Source organism: Neophocaena asiaeorientalis, unplaced genomic scaffold, assembly GCF_003031525.2.
Source record: "Neophocaena asiaeorientalis asiaeorientalis breed wild unplaced genomic scaffold, Neophocaena_asiaeorientalis_V1.1 scaffold24, whole genome shotgun sequence".
Taxonomy (NCBI): Eukaryota; Metazoa; Chordata; class Mammalia; order Artiodactyla; family Phocoenidae; genus Neophocaena; species Neophocaena asiaeorientalis.
The window spans coordinates 6,009,179-6,025,287 of NW_020185317.1; the positions used below are offsets into that span (position 1 = coordinate 6,009,179).

General features: G+C 36.9%; 1 protein-coding gene across 2 annotated transcripts; it reads left to right on the forward strand.

Annotated features, from left to right (window-relative positions):
* Positions 1-2,647: 2,647 nt before the first annotated feature.
* On the forward strand, positions 2,648-12,833 carry OSGEPL1 (O-sialoglycoprotein endopeptidase like 1). Of its 2 annotated transcripts, XM_024733660.1 has the most exons (9): positions 2,648-2,871; positions 4,197-4,437; positions 8,147-8,151; positions 8,440-8,534; positions 9,331-9,535; positions 9,612-9,760; positions 10,890-11,020; positions 11,144-11,215; positions 12,675-12,833. In XM_024733660.1, the coding sequence occupies exons 2-9, from the start codon at positions 4,217-4,219 to the stop codon at positions 12,751-12,753; spliced, it is 957 nt and encodes a 318-aa protein (XP_024589428.1). In that variant the 5' UTR covers positions 2,648-2,871; positions 4,197-4,216; the 3' UTR covers positions 12,754-12,833. The 2 variants fall into 2 exon arrangements, with proteins under 2 accessions (XP_024589428.1, XP_024589427.1); XM_024733659.1 differs by having other exon boundaries at positions 2,657-2,871; positions 8,147-8,534.
* The last annotated feature ends 3,276 nt before the right edge of the window (positions 12,834-16,109 follow it).

Here is a 16,109-nt window from a genome sequence, read left to right on the forward strand (position 1 = left end):
CTACCACACTGGATGAACCTTGACATTAATGCTAAGTGAAATAAGCCAGTCACGAAAGGACAAGTACCGTGTGAGCCCACTTACATGAGGTACCTAGAGTAGTCAAAGTCATAAGGACAGAAAGAATGGTGGTTGCCAGGGGCTGAGATGAAAGGGAAATGGGAAATTAGTGTTTAATGGATACAGAGTTTCAGCTGGGGAAGATGAAGAAGTTTTGGAGATGGATGGTAGTGACCGCTGCACAACAATGTGAATGTACTTATTGCCACTGAACTGTTTAAAATGGTGATTTTGTTAACATATATTTTAACACAATTTTTAAAAAGCAGTAAATTTGTAAAATAAGCATAATCGTAAAAAAAAAAAAAAAGCATAATCGTTCTGCAAACGAAATAAAAAGCAAAATATCTTCCAAAGATGATACCTGATTGATGGTATTACCATTAATGAAAGAATGTTCCACATCAAAAAATATTTGTCAGCAAAGAAACTTTAAAAAGAGAAAGGCAAACGACAGTGTATTTTTAGCACAATCCAACCTATGAAGAACATAAGGCAGGTATGTGACTCAAGTGGAGAGGGGTGCATCAGGCCTGAAATATTAGCTGTTAAAAGCACCAAACTCATTTCTATTGCTTCCATTCCATTGTGCTAAACAATCGTTATAATTTGGATCTGGCTTTCATTGTAATTTGATCAACACAGAGAAGGTAAGGATCAGCAAGCTCAACTATCCTAGACCCTCCATCATTTCTCTTAAGTTAATACATTAGTATTATGGGTTTTACATAGCAGTTTCTTAGCAAATTGAGTGTGTGACTCAGCACTACAGAGTCCAATCACTTCCAGATCTGATAAACCAATTTCAACCTAAGAAAAGAATCAGATGTTGAAACCCAGTCATCACACCATGGTCCTGCTAGACTGTGGATACCGCCTTCCCCTGCAACTTTTCTCTCAATGCACATTTTCCATAATGCTGTATTGTAATTGCCTATTATTAGACTCAGTTCCTTGAAAATAGAAAATGGATTTTATCTTTGATCCCTAACAACTAATAAACTGCCTAGCACAAAGGAAAGAACCAATAAATATGTGATATGTGAAAATGAAATCCAGTTTAGTAAGACATAATTAGGGAATGAGTATTGTAGAGATTCTTCTATATAAAGTTTTCCTCTTAAGTTTACAAATGGAAAGCTAAGCAATAGCAGAGACAAAGTGAACATATTTAGATTCAGAGCTTTCAATTCAAGCTGAAGTTCCAGTGGTTAAGCCATATTTTCTTGAGAATGCCCATGAATGTGGCATTCAAACCATATGATGTGATCTGCATGAAAGCTCAGACAAGCCCTAGAGAGCATTCCTTTCCCGCAATAACTTCTCCAGTACGATAAAGAACATGGAAGCTTTATACCTTCACTTGCCAAATATGTGGGACCTGGTGTAAGTACCACTTCTTTCTACCACCCACATGCACTCAAAGAATAAAATATCTTCTTAATGTGTCCTAAAGTTTGGCTCTTTCACATAATGCAGCATTCAGACTCAGCACCAGCCAAGAGTGCCCAGTTAAGGATTCTACTATTGATACTACCAAACACAACAGGGATAACTCTTGACAGCACAGGAGAGTACTGGAACAAAGTAATTAAAGTTGCAAGAAAAACAATGCCAGACAGGAATGATTTTACGTTCAGAATAGATCACAGTGTATAAGAAAATAACTCCTGACCTATCATATGCAATCAGGATGACTACTTTTTCTTAACCTTTAGGTCTTAAGTTTTCTTTTTTCCTCTTTTGGGTCAACAACACATCCTAGGGAAAATATGAACTATTTAATCTTCTGTCAGTTTGAAAACAGACTCCAGAGCAGATGGCCTGACTTCCAATACTAGCTCTGCACTTACAAGCTGTGTAATCTGCAAATCACCCAAACTCTATGGTCCAGTTGTCTCATCTGCAAAATGAGGACAGTAACTACTTCATGCGATTGTTGTGAGGATTAATTAATCTGCAACAGTGCCTGGCACATAGTAAGTGCCACTTTATTGTTAATTATAGTTATTATTGTCACATAAATGAAATTTTTGATAAACCTAAGTTCTACCTTAAAAATTCTTACTGATGTCCTGATAATTATAAATTTACATATCTGGAAATCATGAATTACACATGTGCCACTAGACCATAACTGTGACTTCCCTACCTCATACCAAGAACTTCACACCATGCAAGGCGCAGATACATGTGCCAGCCCTGTCCAACCTTGCATTTATAAAGTCCTTGTTCAGTAAAATCTTAGCGCCTAGCAGGGAAGAAAAACAGATGGGGATAAATCTATTCAAATGGTAACAAGTTCACATACAAATAAAAACAAAAGAAGACTGAAGGAGGTACAAGAGGTACAAGGAGGTACATACTATGCTGACGTACATACTTTACCTCCAGAGTAAGCAAAGTCATACTTTTCTCTCAGTGGTGTCCAAATTCCAGCCTAAGGCAAAAATTTTTTTTCTTTTAACGTAGTATAGTGTTTAGAACTAAATGTTATGTAGTCGAATCTGTGCTCGGTCTCCACTAGATCAGTCACTAGCCGTGTGACCTTATAGAATTCTTACCTACAAATCTGGGAGAATTGCTTGAGCGCACGATCTGGGGAATGAGCGCCTTTGTGCTTATATTTACTCGAAGAGTGACGCCTTCTAGGAGAATACCAGCTGACCCTGGCGACGGGACGCGGGCTCCGTGTTGATGACATCACTTCCGGGGCGACAGGTTCGGGCTTCCTTGCACCTAGGAAAGGGCGGTCGATCGGCTTTGCTGCGGAAAGTAGACGAGTACTAGTTACTGTCGTTCACGAGGAAGGTGGGTGAAACAGCTCAGCCGTCTCTCCACTGATGCTTTCGCGCGCCAGGAAAAGCGGTTCCAGTCAGAGTCCTTCGCCTTAGAGCAGACAGAGACCAGCGCTGGCCAAGTGCCCAGGGTTCGCTTGGGATCCTTCCTGGCCCGAACGAGGAGGGCTTCGCACAAGCCTCCTTGGCTGGATTTAGTGACTATAAGTCTAATTTCTCGTGGCGCGTCTGTTGGGGCTGCATCCTCTGCAGGGGTCCTCTGTGAATAGGTCGCTTATCTCTAATCCCTGGATGCCCTCTGCTCCTGTGGAACAATAAAAGTTCCAATATTCGCTCTTTTATTTTTTTCCATTTTGTCCATTAGTGTGATAGGGAAAGAGCCTACTTAAATATCTAGAAGGTTCTAGAACAGGTGATTTGGGAGGCATGAGACTAGATATTTGGCAGTGTGAAAAAATCAGGGTGCTTTAATGATGGACTGCTGTTATTGGGGGCAAAGAAGATTTGGGGAGATCCCTATTATGATAAACCTGTGGCAAAAATGGAGATTTAATTCAAACAATTGTAATTAATGGATAAAATAGGTATTAGGTTACGGTCGTTTTAGTTGAGATGCTCTTTTAAAATGAGCTTTATGAGGGCTTCCCTGGTGGCGCAGTGGTTGAGAGTCCGCCTGCCGATGCAGGGGACACGGGTTCGTGCCCCGGTCCGCGAAGATCCCACATGCCGCGGAGCGGCTAGGCCCGTGAGCCATGGCCGCTCAGGCAAAAAGATGAGCTTTATGAGAACACTTGTTTCTAAACTTAGACGACTAAATCTTACTTTGTGTTTTATGTGAACTATTGTTTTCCGACCAAATGATTAAATTTTTCTTTTGAAAGGTGTTTCTAGGAAATGGAATGCATTGATTTTCATCAGTTCCATTTTGCCCTTATTGATTTTTTTTAAACCACATTTTGTCTTAATTTTAGCTATAAAAAATGAATAACACTTTTCAAAAGACTATCCATGCAGCTGTTGCACTGTAACATTACCTGTTTTATAAAGAATAATCAATAGTTTGGTAAGAACAGCATGCAAGTAATAGTAATAATAAAAATTTTATATCTAACTTCCCGTTTTCCCTCTTAAAGAGCATTATATTCATTTATACTGTTATTTATATTAACAGATTTCTACAGACTAAAATTTCTTTGCTGACTTTTACAAACCTTTCCTAAATTTTTATAAAACTATATATTGAAAAATAAACCAAGTTTTTGGAATTTTGCTTTACTGAATGGGCTAGTGGCAAATGTCAGTTCCAAATAATAGTTTGTTTCTTTAATTCTTTTCCAGGAATTATCTATACAGTAAATATGCTAATATTGAATAAGACAGCAGGAGTTTTTTCTAAACCATCAAAAAGGAATATGTATGAATTTCTAAGAAGTTTTAATTTTCGTCCTGGAAAACGATTTCTTCATAAACTAGTTTTGGGAATTGAAACCAGTTGTGATGATACAGCAGCTGCTGTGGTGGATGAAACCGGAAATGTTTTGGGAGAAGCAATACATTCCCAAACCGAAGTTCATTTAAAGTGAGTAGACATTATCTTGGTAGTTTCCACTTTTTTTTGGAAAAATAAAATGAAATAATTTTTTTTTGTATTTATTACATACAAAAGTTAAATTTTAAGAACTAATTTCTTCTTTCATGCAAAAGTTTCTAATAACTGCCATAGAAAACCTTAAACCCCTCAACCTGGCTTTTAAGGAGCTCCAGAATAAGGTCCCAACCTTAGCTAATCCTGTTGCCAAAAAGAAGCTAAACTCCAATATTTATCCATGATTTCCCCTCATGCCTTTTTCTCTTTCGTCCACCTGTTATGTTTCATGGTCTCAACTGAAGTCCTAGGAAAGTATGACCTGACCTCTAGCCTGTGTTAATCACTGCAAAAGAAAATCCTATTCACATTTACACATATAATTCATATTGGTACTTAAATAACAATATACTGTTGTATTAAAGCACAGAATGGTGCCAGGTTTATAAACTCAGATTTTTCCAGAGGGCCACCAGGCAGGTTACATAAATAGGTGGGCTGGGTATAATGTGGAAAATATCTATAGGAGGTCACTACTCAGCTCCAGCCAGTTGTTGCCATGCAAGAATGTAGGCCTTATGTTATTTGATTATCAGAATTTTCAAGAGAAAATGGAAATCCAGAATGTTATGGTAATATCTCCCAGATTTTAAAAATTAGTAGGTAATTCAAATATATTAAAATACCATACAGTTCAGATATGCCGTCAAGCCATTAATTTACAACATCTGAATAGTGAAAAGGTTTGGTGTTTTGAGATCACAAACCTGTGTGTGAATCATGAATTAGTGATTGGTATTGGCTCTGACTTGGGAAGTTCCTGATCCTCTCTGATTCTGTTTTCACATCCATAAAATGGGAAAGATAATGTCTATCTTATAGGATTGTGGGGTGCATAACAGAAATAATACAGGATATTAGAAATAGTATACGTGAAGAGGCAGAGTAGGCCTCTGATGGTTACGTATTATATGAAAGGGACTGTGTTAGGTCTTAGTAAGACACAGTGAAATACGAGCAAGTCCTTGCCTTTAAGAAGCTTAACCTAATCTTTGAGACATGGTATATAGACCTACAAGGAAAGTTAGCAGTGCAAGGCAGCATAAAGTGAGTATCAAAGAAGTAGTGCAGACAGTAACTTATTACCATGCCTCAGTTTTACAGTTCTTTCATTATTTTGGGGTGTATTGGACATTTGAACATGTTAATGTTAGCTGCACAGAAAGGCCTACCCTAACTACTTAATCTAAATTAGGTACTCCCACCCTGTTTATTCTATATACCATATCCTGCATATTTTCCTCATAATTCTTTTCATAATTTTTATGTTTGTTTACTTATGTACAGTCTTTCCCCCAATAGACTCTCAGCTCCATGGTGACAGGGGCTGCATCTGTATTAACCACTACACTATGCCTAGTGCCCAGCATAGCACCTGACATGTTGCAGGGGTCAGTGGCCTTGAGAGATAGTTAGGCCTTCAATGAAAGAGGATGGAAAGAATATTGTAGGCTGAGAGAGCATCACTGGCAAAGGCAAAGAGGTGAGAAAGTACTGGGCAAACACTTAGTTTAGCTAGTGCGTGAGTCACTTGAGAGGAATATATAGGCAAATAAACTATTTGGTACCATCTCCTCAGCGCATCTCATTATTTATTGAATACCTACAATTGCAAGGCAGCATCTGAGGCACTGTGGGTACATATATATGATCCTTTCCTCTGAGCAGCTTACCATATAAAGTGGTTTACATTCTGGTTCAGCCACTGACTAGTTTTGAGACCTTGCACCATTTTCTATGTCTTAGTGTCCTTATCTGTGAAATAGGGATAATAATGACAACCAGCTTATAATATTGTTGTGAAGGTTAAATGTGAATTCTTTTAAAGCATTTAGTGCAGTCTTGACAAATAGCAAGGGCTCAAAAAAACCTACCTATTACTAGTAACAATAGTACTTCTCTTACTACTATAAAGTGAAGAAGGCAGATAGGTAAATAGGTCATTGTAAAACAGCATGGAAAGTGCAATAATAGAGGATTGCTTGGAAGAGGAGTTCTTTCTTTCAAGCCAGAGACCTGAAGGACAATCTTGACTTCTCCCTCACCACTCTGTACCCAAATCAGTCACCTAGTCATAGTAAATCTACCTCCCAAATATTTCTTGAAACTTTTCCTCCCACTTTCCACTTAGTTCAAGCCCTTATTGTCTCTTGCCTGGACTCTTGGCTCCAGTCTTGAGGCTAAATGGTTTCACTGTCTCTTTATTAGCTTTGTTCTTTAATCATCCACTTTCCATACTGTCTACAAATTATTTGATTATTAATTAATGATTTTATTAATCATAATTAATTCTTTGAGAATAAAGCCATGGTCTTATTCATCTCTTCTGTCTCTGATGCTTAGCATAATCCTTAGAAGATAATACATAGAAGAGGCACAGAAAGGAAGGGGAGTAGGCAAGTGGGAGGAGGAAGAAATGAGTAGGAGGGAGAGGATTTGGATTTAAAGTCTCCCAAATTCCAAGAAAGTAAAAGCTTTTGAGTAGGTGAGTGATGAGGTCAGCACTGTGCTTTTTCTCTGGCAACACCATACAGAACAATTCCAAGGATCAGAGAATGTATCTAGGGAAGTACAGTTACAAGGCTTTGAATAGACTGAGTTAATGAGAGCTTTTCGAACTTGGTGGTGACAGTGGGACAGTGCTGACCTTATCAATGGTGATAAACTTAATTAAATGTGGAAAGTAAGGGAAAGAAAGGAGATAAAGATAAGCCTGGAAACCCAAGTGATTAGGAGGTTATTGATGCCATTAACAGAATTGAGGAATATAGGAGAAAAAGTCACTTTGAAGAATTAAGGAAAATGGTATTATATTATGGATGTGTTGAAATAAGATCATTTCTTTTAAATATTGCCCTCATTGACTGACACAGTACATATTTTAACTATTAAATATTCATTGAATGCCATGTATATAGATCTTACAACATCAATATTTGAAGGGTTTTTTTTTGAGATTAGAGGTACATCTTGCAGACCCTCTATACTTTTGCTCTGCCTTTCTGATCAGTCACATGCTGGCTAATTTTTTGCTAACAACTTTGCCTTCTAATTCTTTATTCTTGACATTTGGAGTGGTCATCCACTGCTTGTCCTATATGGACCAAAAATCAAAATTACCAATCCAATTAAACACTGGATTCCCAAACTTTATTTCAGGATTTCAAGCTGTCTGCTGTCCTACCATGAGCTCAAGTGCAGTGTGTTTAAAAATAAACCCGTCTTCTTCACAAAACTGTCTTCATGTTTCTCTCTGTATTTCTTTTCTTCCAGTCAGATAGATTAATTTTCCTAAAATCCAGTTTTATCCTGTCCTTTCCTTATTCAAGACTCCTTCCTTAGAATGCTTCTCAAAATTATTTTGGTGGTTTCATTTATCAAGAAACAAATCCATAGGAGTTTGTTGTATACAGTTTTGAAAAGTTAGAGACATTAAATAACATCCTTAATCACTGCATGGTGAGTTCTTATAATGTACTGTACATTATAAGGCACACATACTTTGAAAATACTTGACTTACTAATGTGTTTAGCTATATAATGGTTAATTTGAAAACATGCCTTCAGCCATAATATATACTTTTTCTTTCTCTATTTTTATAATCTTAAAATTATAAAAAGCTGTTTTTTTTATATCTTTCAGAACAGGTGGGATTATTCCTCCAGTAGCTCAACAGCTTCATAGAGAAAATATTCAACGCATAGTGCAAGAAGCTCTCTCTGCCAGTAAAGTCTCTCCAAGTGAACTCTCAGCAATTGCAACTACCATAAAACCAGGACTTGCTTTAAGCTTGGGTGTAGGCTTATCATTTAGCTTACAACTGGTAGACCAGTTAAAAAAGCCCTTCATTCCCATTCATCATATGGAGGCTCATGCACTTACTATTAGGTTGACAAATAAAGTAGAATTTCCTTTTTTGGTTCTTTTGATTTCAGGAGGTCATTGCCTTTTGGCACTAGTTAGAGGAGTTTCAGATTTTCTGCTTCTTGGAAAGTCTTTGGATATAGCGCCAGGTGACATGCTTGACAAGGTAATTATTTAAGAATTAATATCTCTATTCTTTTTTGTTAAGGTGTCTATTTCAGCTAAATAGTAATAGATACACTACTGCTATCATCTAAATATTTCTGAATAATATTAGACTGAAAAAACTTATGTGCAGTAGTAAACAAAAAAAGAGTAGTACATAATTTTATAAAAGATCCCTTCTTACCCATTCCGAATAAAATGATACGAGGTTTACATCAGTATATAAAGGCTCAAATGGTTTGTATATACACTTTTTTTCATCAAATAACATAATATATGAAAGAAAGTGCTTTGTGAAGTGTAATGTACCTTTAAAAAGTGAAAAAAGAGGATATATAAAGATAACATAAGGACATTAAAGATGCACAAAGTTCTATTATTAAATGTTACAGTTGCTGACACCACTGACAAGCAGATTTCTTTTCCTTTGTTTTAGAATCTTAAAGCCTACTGCCTTATAAAAAAAAAAACCTGTTGCCAACAGCTGAAATGATTGGAAGAAATAGGACAGGTTCTTATTTTTGAAGTTCATCATTAAGCAGTCATTGTCATTTTCAAACCTATTTTCCATCCCCAGTAGAAGAGCAAAAGTAGATAGGAAGGCAGTGATTGGCCACTATTGATCAGGTTGTCAGAAACAGCAAGATTGTCTGTCTTGACTGACCACCAGCTCTGGTCCATGTTTGTAAAAGTATTGCATGTCTTATTCACCCAGGGTAAAATTCATTTCCTTTGCACCCTGGTTTCAAAATGTACAGTTTCATGACATTACAAAAATTTTTGTTTGTTTTTGATAGGTAGCAAGAAGACTTTCTTTAATAAAACATCCAGAGTGCTCCACCATGAGTGGTGGGAAGGCTATAGAACATTTGGCCAAACAGGGAAATAGACTGCATTTTGATTTCAAACCTCCCATGCAACATGCTAAAAATTGTGACTTTTCTTTTTCTGGACTTCGTCACATTATTGATAAGATGATAATGCAAAAGGAAAAAGAAGAAGGTATATTTCTAATTAGTAAAGTTGGACAAATAAGTAATACTGGATTGTACCTAAAAATACCTGCTCATTCCTGCAGGTATTGAGAAGGGGCAAATCCTGTCTTCAGCTGCAGATATTGCTGCTGCAGTACAGCACACAGTAGCCTGCCACATTGCAAAAAGAACACATCGTGCTATTCTATTTTGCAAGCAGAGAGACTTGTTTTGTCAAAGTAATGCAGTACTGGTAAGTTTTGTAATTTTAGAATAGTAGTAATCCTTTACAGTATGTTACTTTTCTTCCCAGAGATTAATTGACCCTAAGCATAGGATGAAAAGATCTTTATGCCATATGCTATCCCAGACAGTATGAAATCACGTAGAATAAAAACTAACAGCCATTGGGATTTCCCTGGTGGTGCAGTGGTTAAGAATCCGCCTGCCAACACAGGTGACATGAGTTCGAGCCTCGGTCTGGGAAGATCCCACATGCCACAAAGCTGCTAAGCCCGTGCACCACAACTACTGAGCCTGTGCTCTAGATCCAGTGAGCCACAACTACTGAGCCCGCGCGCCTGGAGCCCGTGCTTCGCAACAAGAGAAGCCACCGCAATGAGAAGACCTCTCGCCGCAACTAAAGAAAGCCCACGTGCAGCAACGAAGACCCAATGCAGCCATAAATAAATAAATAAATAATTAAAAACAAAACAAAACAAAACTTTTAACAGCCATTCCCTGTACAGGCCTGGCAGCTTTATAGGACATCTGTACAGCCTGTGTGGCAAAAAGGTTCAAGGCTGCATCTTACTGAATTTAAAAGAGGGTTTACAGTATGAAACAAAATGCAGTATAACTGCTGTCATTATTGAAGGAAAAATAGGCTGTTTCCTTCAGATTTATGTTCCTTTGATGAAATCCCTTTAAATGTGCTTAAAAGCCTTGATAAATTTCCTGTGTATCTTAAACTTCATTCTTTGGAAAATTGTAAAGAGAAAAATATTTAAATGGTAGGTTCACAAAATGGAATATTACACAAGTATCAAAGGTAATAGTTTAAGAATTATGTAGTAAAATGAAAAAAATGCTTATAAGTGAAAACTGCAGGGTCTAAAATACTGTACTATGATTGTAATGAGAAAAGGGTCAGAAGAAAATACAAAAATGAAAGTGATCATATGGTAATATTGAAATTGTTGGTGACTTTTGTTTCCTTTGCAAATGTTTATTATATAGATATATCACTTGCTCATTACCCACCTACCAAAATGTGATATTGTCTTATTGTATAATGCTGGTAATTTCCCCAGGTTTAGCTCACAGCTTAGCTCATATTCATGTGTGATATTTGTTAATTTTGGTTTTCTCAACTTTTTCAGGTTGTATCTGGAGGCGTTGCAAGTAACTTACATATCCGAAAAGCTCTGGAAATCGTGACAGATGCAACACAATGCACTTTGTTGTGTCCTCCTCCCAGACTGTGCACTGACAACGGCGTTATGATTGCGTGGTAAGCCATGGATGCTTGTGCTTCACTCATAATTATGTGAATATTAATTGCCATTTCATCATGTTAAATTTTCTTCCTTTAAATCTTGGGCTAGTTATTTTATTTTTATTGATTCTTATTTAGGAACGGTGTTGAAAGATTGCGTGCTGGCTTGGGCATTTTACACAGCACAGAAGGCATCCGCTATGAGCCAAAGTACGTGGTACCATTCATAATCTTTATGCAAGTTGCATTGTAAAAGTCAAAGCCTGGATTTTGCTTTTATATTTGAGGTTTTCATTGACACTCTGGTGGTACTTGAAGAAAGAGTACATTAATTTTTTTCATCTAACCTAAGCGTTAGATACCCTATAAGAAATATTTTTGTTATAGCTTAAATTATATAAATGTTGACAAAGCATAGGTTAGAAACAGGCAGTGGGTAAGGATGATGAATTCCCTCATTGGGGACCAGAATGGAAACCATGTCCATGACCTGGACTTTTGCAGTGTTAGGACCATCTCAGCATCAGCTGCCGTGCTGGAAACTTAAGGAAAATGTGCAAAAAGCATTCAGGTGTGAGACTGGGTTGTGAGTATACTTCTCCACAGGCAGCTGAGAAATGGCCAAAAGATAGCTGTTTTCTGCAAGCCTTATTTCCTCTCCCAAATCAAAGTTCCTAGGAGTAGCACAGTTTTTCAATTTGTTATCAAGTTCTGGTCTTAAGCTAATTCTGGAATAGTAAAAACAGTAAAGCATGATTATGTTTCATAATCTAACATAATTCTATTTTCAACAGTGTTTCATCTGCTGTTTTAAACTTTTCAGCATTTTAGTACATAACTATACCTATGTGAATCTTAGACTATTAAGGCTGATCATAAATGAACAGAGTTTAGTTAGTAGTGACTAAACTACTAGTAGAAAGAATCCCTTAAGTTGATGGCCTAGCCTCAGGTAGAATCTACCATCTGATCCAACACTGCCTTCTTGTGGGCAGTGTTGAGGCTGGAGATGATGGTTTTTTTTAGGTTGGGGTCCATTTGAAGCTTTGTAAAGGGCAACATTGTACAAAAGCAGAAATCTGAGGCCAAAAGTATTTACTGAGGAAGAACAGAGAAAGAGGGTAGGATCTAAGACCTCTCCTGCCACCAGTGACAAAGGAAGGTAGAAAAGGAGCAAGCTAGCTTTTGAAACCTGGAGAATTTCTGAAGTTGGAATAAATGCAGGTCTGACTTTGTATGGTAAACTGTTTTTACCCTGTTAGCTTTGTAGAGCATTATAAGGCAACTTTTTGTTATTTTTTTCTGTTTCAAGTTTTTATTTATTTACAGTATGTGAGAGAGAACTCTTTCAAAAACATCTCAACCCCAAACTCATTGAATTGTATGCATTAAATATGTATAGCTTTTAACATGTCAGTTATACCTCAAAGTGGTTTTAAAAAATTGTCCAATTTAGATTTCTAGCCTTCCTTCACCCATTATTCTGGTTTGAGGTCCTATTGTATTTTTATGGATTCAAGAACCACCATCACATATAATCAGTTATACACTAGATACATATATTGTTTGTCAGAATTCTAAGCAGATAGTTTGCAGAGCTAGTAACAGATCAGTAAACAAATAATGTAAAATAATTTGAAATAATGTGATTTGTCTGATTTTGATGCAGATGTCCTCTTGGAGCAGATATATCAAAAGAAGTTGGAGAAGCTGCCGTAAAGGTACCACGATTAAAAATGAAGATTTGATTTTTGCTTTTCAAAAAAATCCCTAAAGGTAGTAGTAAAGTTTTGATTTTTTGTATATCAAATATATAATACTAATTGTTCATCAAGACTTTCTTTGTTATCCTTTTTATGTTTGATGTTTAACCTGTTCTTCTGAGAGACTATAATAATATGTTATAGTCTTATAAGGGAGTATAGGGTTTTTTTTATTATCAAAAACCAAATAAAACATCTTGTGGGAAAAAGAATATACTGATATAGGCAAGTAGAAAGAAAAACCTTGGAAAAAATATAGCAATTCTGCTAAATCCTGGCCCCATATTATACAGGCATAGATCTTTACCCCCCTTTTTCATATCAGGATACATCACCCTGACTTTTCTAATGAGAGAGCAATTTTAGAAAGGTAGCCAGGTCAAAGTCATGTCAACTCAAGAATTCTAAATCAAAACAAAAGAATATATATTAGTAATTATAAAAATATATATATTATTCGGTATCTTCTCTGGAGCAAATGGGATTTCTATACATTTCTTAAAATGGGATTTTAAGAAATACGACATTTTAAGAAATATGACACCAGGGAAGCATGGGCTTCCCTGGTGGCGCAGTGGTTGAGAGTCCGCCTGCCAATGCAGGGGACACGGGTTCGTGCCCAGGTCTGGGAAGATCCCACGTGCCGCGGAGCAGCTGGGCCCGTGAGCCATGGCCGCTGAGCCTGTGCATCCGGAGCCTGTGCTCCGCAACGGGAGGGGCCACAACAGTGAGAGGCCCGCATACCTCAAAAAAGAAAAGAAATATGACATGCAAGTAATCCCTCGAGTGTATATTGTACTTTTTAGTTGCCCACATCTGTTCACATTCATTATTTTAGAAAGTATATTTAATCAGTGAAAATATATGAGGTGAAAAGGGCTGTTTTATTTTTGGGTAACGTCCTTTGACTCTGACTTTTACTGCAGATATTATGACTTTTTTTCTGCCCAGATTAAAATAACTGAATGTACTGTCCTTTGAATATAAGGATGATACTACTAACTATTTAATGTCCTTTGAGAGATTTTGCTATGTTACATCATCCATACTGGATCAAACTGTTAATTTTCTAATCAGTGACTTGCTTTATTGAGAAACTAGAGGTTAAGGATAAAAATCTAGAATGAAAAGATTTCTTATTTTAATCCTTCCTTATGGTGACCTTCCCTTTTGGGAAATTCCATAAGTAATTCTTTTTTCTAGAATTGTGATCGTAGGATATTGCTTTATGATCCTCCATTTTATCCTGGAAATATAATTTATATGAGAGAACATATAGAAACAGCAACATTTATAAAGCTTACATTCTTTGATGTTGAGGTATAGGTATGATATAATTGGTTTGTAACTATAATTTAGAAGAAACTATTAGTTTGTGAATTCACCTTTTACATTTGGATTTGTATTCTGTATCATGTGAATCTAAATTCACAGAAAGTGTATTTCCTTTGACTGTTACAATAAGAGTGCATATAAACTAATGAAGAAAATTGACCAAAATTTTTTCCCACCATCACAAATTTTATAAAATAGGAATATCAGGCTTCCCTGGTGGCGCAGTGGTTGAGTCTGCCTGCCAATGCAGGGGACACGGGTTCAAGCCCTGGTCTGGGAGGATCCCACATGCCACGGAGCAACTGGGCCCATGAGCCACAACTACTGAGCCTGTGCATCTGGAGCCTGTGCTTCACAACAGGAGAGGCCGCGACAGTGAGAGGCCCGCGCACCGCGATGAAGAGTGGCCCCTGCTCGCTGCAAGCAGAGAAAGCCCTCGCACAGAAACGAAGACCCAATGCAGCCAAATAAATAAATAAAATAGGAATATCTATAATCTAAGTTCTTAAAATTTCAAAGTATCAAAACTATTCCAGATGCTACAAACACACATGTCAAAATTAAGTTCATGATATAAATCAGGTAAACTACAGATAAAAAAAACAAGCAAATTCTGGAAGCATTCCATATATTTAGGTCTTTCAGTATTTAGCCAGAAGGAAGAGAAAGGGAGAAACATTGAACTCTATATTGGCAAGCATGTGTGCCAGTTAGCTTATAGTACAGGTAAGAGGCAGGCAATTTGCTGAAACTCTCTATATATTGAGGCCTTTCTCATCTTACGTATAATTTTTAAAAATAAAAAGCAAGTGCAGGGTAATAAACGTAATCTGTGCTTTGGGGCTGTACTTAAGGAGAAATACTGTAAAGTTTTAAGCGTGGTAGGTTGGCCCGGCTAGGCCTAGATACTCAGGAAATGTCTATGTTATTGAATGCAAAAAAACCCTGATCATCAACTTTGAAACCACCTGAAGCCAGTTTTAAAGCTCAAAGTTTGCTGTCTAAAGGCTTTTATCTTTTGAATGTCTAGAGAGGCTTAATGTTTCCAATGATATGAATTAACAGTGCTGAATAAATGACACAGGTTTGTATCATTTGAATTATTTATCCCTTTCTAGTATAAAATATGCCATTGTTCTCAGAATTCCACCAGGAAGTTGTGACTCAAAGCGATAATTTTGAATCAAATTTGAAGATTAAAGAGGTCTCTTATTGTACAGTGGTTAAGAGCACAGGCTTTGGACTGTGGCACACAGAAAGCCCTGAGTACCTGTAGCTGCAGTCACCACCATCATTACTGTTATGTTAAGGCATGTTGGAGAAAATAACTGCTAATTAATGTATGTGTTCACTGCAGCCCAGGTAGACTATAGAGACAATTGAACAAAGTGGACAGAGAAAAACGGTGGCTCTTTAAAGGACCCACTGAAACCTAGTTAGCTTTTATATCAAATCCATTTGCTGCTGTATGTGAGAAGCAGACATACATACATCAAAACTTGCACCTACTGGAAACAATACTGGTTGGGCAAAGACATCACATGATTCTAAGCCACAAAGAATGTCATCTATTCCAGCTGCAAACCAAAGATACTCTGTACGTATGGAAAATGGTCAACAGTGGTGGCCACACTTTTTAGCCATACTTTTGTGCTTGATGGGAAATGATTTCAGATTTTTCTTTAGTAAAATGTTTTTAAAAGCATACATTTCAGATTTTAGAAGACTCGTGTACCTGTAGTATTTATCATTAAATATCTTAAGGTAGTACAGTGAGTGTTAACATGTAGGCTACTTTGAATCAGGTCTTTTTGGCCCAGCATACCAATTTAAAAATGTTTCTTATTTTAAAATGTTTCTAACACTTGATATATACACTAATTGTACCACTTGTGTGAGTTGCTATATCTTAATAGTTTTTTTTTTTCTTTATTTTTCTTTTCTTCGCTGTATGCAGGCCTCTCATTGTTGTGGCCTTTCCCGTTGTGGAGCACAGGCTCCGGATG